Source organism: Mustela lutreola, chromosome 1 (genome assembly GCF_030435805.1).
Source record: "Mustela lutreola isolate mMusLut2 chromosome 1, mMusLut2.pri, whole genome shotgun sequence".
In the NCBI taxonomy this organism is placed as follows: Eukaryota; Metazoa; Chordata; class Mammalia; order Carnivora; family Mustelidae; genus Mustela; species Mustela lutreola.
Genome location: NC_081290.1, coordinates 195,236,952 through 195,239,294, shown reverse-complemented (window position 1 = coordinate 195,239,294; position 2,343 = coordinate 195,236,952). Strand labels below are relative to the sequence as shown.

Below are 2,343 nucleotides of genomic sequence, written 5' to 3'. Positions count from 1 at the left end.
TTTTTATTATGGTCATTTTTGGGTTCCATGACAATTGTGGTCAAGAAACAGTAGAGAATAGCTTTATAGCTCTGAACGAAAGGAAGGTGAGTATGTTCCTAATCCTGGTGAGTCAGGTAACATAGTGGTTATGAGTACAGATGTGAGAGACTGCCAAAGTTCACATTCTGCTTGCACCTCAGTATTATGGGGACTTATGCTAGTTACCTAACTCCTTTGTCTCATTAGCAAAGTGGGGATAATAATACTGTCACATAGCTCTTAGTGCATAGCCTCTCATAGGAACACCTTAAATAAGTGTTAGCTTTTAAAAATGATCATTAAACCCCTTGCTCTAGGAGAGATTAGGAAAATGTGGCCACACCTTCTTGATTGACAGCAGTGACCCAGTGCTGGGGGTTCTGAGAAGAAACAGTGTCTTCTGATAGGAATCTCTTCAGGAAAGAGGCTCAGGTGTCAGCAATGGAAGCACAGGCAGAAGAGAGGACAGAAAATGGACTAACTTAAATACCTAAAAGACACCTATACATGGGATATGAATAAATTACTGTTTTCTCTTTGGAGGAAAAGTTTAGCCTCTAACTGTTCCCTCTGTAAGTTAAAGTCACTTGGGCCGTAAGATAGATCCATAGCAAATAGTAAAAGCCTTCCTACCATACTAACGTTCAAATCTCTCTGTGGATTCCATTCTTCAGAATGGGGGATGGATACTGAGAGTGGTGGTGTTTCTTTCTCACTGGTTCTCTTTTCTTTTCCCCAGACTGCTCTTCTTCTACCCACCCCCAGGAGGGGAATGGCAGCTAAAAACTCTTCTGTGACAGAGTTTATCCTTGCAGGCTTAACAGACCAGCCGGGACTCCAGATCCCTCTCTTCTCCCTGTTTCTAGGTATCTACGTGGTCACTCTGCTGGGGAATCTGGGCCTGATAACCCTGATTGGATTAAATTCTCACCTACACACACCCATGTACTTTTTTCTCTTCAACCTCTCCTTGGTAGATTTCTGTTACTCCACTACCATCACTCCCAGAATGCTGAAGAGTTTCATCTCAAAGAAGAATATCATCTTGCATGCAGAGTGTATGACTCAACTGTTTTACTTCTGCTTCTTCGTCATTTCTGAGTCGTTCCTCCTGTCAGCAATGGCATATGACCGCTATGTTGCCATCTGTAAACCATTGGTGTACACTGTCACCATGTCTCCTCAGGTCTGTTTATTTCTTTTGTTGGGTGTCTATGTGATGGGGTTTTCAGGGGCCATGGTCCATATGGGAAGCATAGCAAGTCTGACTTTCTGTCATGACAATCTTGTCAATCATTTCATGTGCGACATCTTTCCTCTCCTTGAGCTCTCCTGTAACAGCACTTACGTGCACGAGCTGGTGGTCTTTGTACGTGTGGCCATTGACATTGGAATGCCCATTGTCACCATCTTCATCTCTTATGGTCTGATTCTTTCCAGCATTCTCCGCATTCACTCCACTGAGGGCAGGTCCAAAGCTTTTAGTACATGCAGCTCTCACATAATTGTGGTATCTCTTTTCTTTGGTTCTGGGGCTTTTGCATATCTCAAACCACCTTCCACGTTGCCCCTTAACCAAGGGAAAGTGTCCTCTCTGTTCTATACCATTGTGGTGCCCATGTTAAACCCACTGATCTACAGTTTGAGGAACAAGGATGTCAAAGTTACCTTGAGGAAAACCTTGAAAAGAAAAATATTTTTTTGAGAAAGTAGTATTTGGAGAAGGAGAGGCAATGCTTTATTTGTGTGTGTGTGTGTATGTATTTTCAATGAGAGATCCAAGTTCCAGTTTTTTTTCTCTTCTGTACAGAAAGAAAATTTTAAGTCTTTATGTTCAGATGAATGTTTAATGCATACCTATTTTCATTGTCCCTTGACACACCTCAGCTATTCCAAGATTGTCTTATGCATTTTTTAATAATCACAAATCATTTAATCTTGTATGTGGCTTATAAACCATTTTATCCAACTTCTTCATTTAATAAGCACTGGAAATTTAGAAATATTATGTATGTTCTCCAGGGCCTTACACCCAACTTGTTCCACAAAGGGGACTAGAATCCAGACCCTTGAGATTCAAATCTACATTGTTTTCCTTTCTGACAATTTTCTTCTTTTTTGCTGCCCTTGCAGATTTCTTTTAACAATCTGGTTATATTTATAGTAATTTAATGTAACTTCTCCATAAATAACTTTTTAAAAACAGCTTTATAATATTAAATTTTTTCTTTTTTAAAGTCTTTATTTTAATTCCAGTTAGTTAACATATAGTATTATATTAGTTTTAGGTGTACAATATAGTGATTCAACAGTTTCATTTAT

At 39.4% G+C, this 2,343-nt stretch overlaps 1 protein-coding gene across 1 annotated transcript; it reads left to right on the top strand.

Annotated features, from left to right (window-relative positions):
• The first annotated feature begins 793 nt into the window (after positions 1-793).
• Positions 794-1,726, top strand: LOC131830669 (olfactory receptor 8B12-like). Its single transcript, XM_059173169.1, has one exon. The coding sequence runs from the start codon at positions 794-796 to the stop codon at positions 1,724-1,726; it is 933 nt and encodes a 310-aa protein (XP_059029152.1).
• Positions 1,727-2,343: the final 617 nt, after the last annotated feature.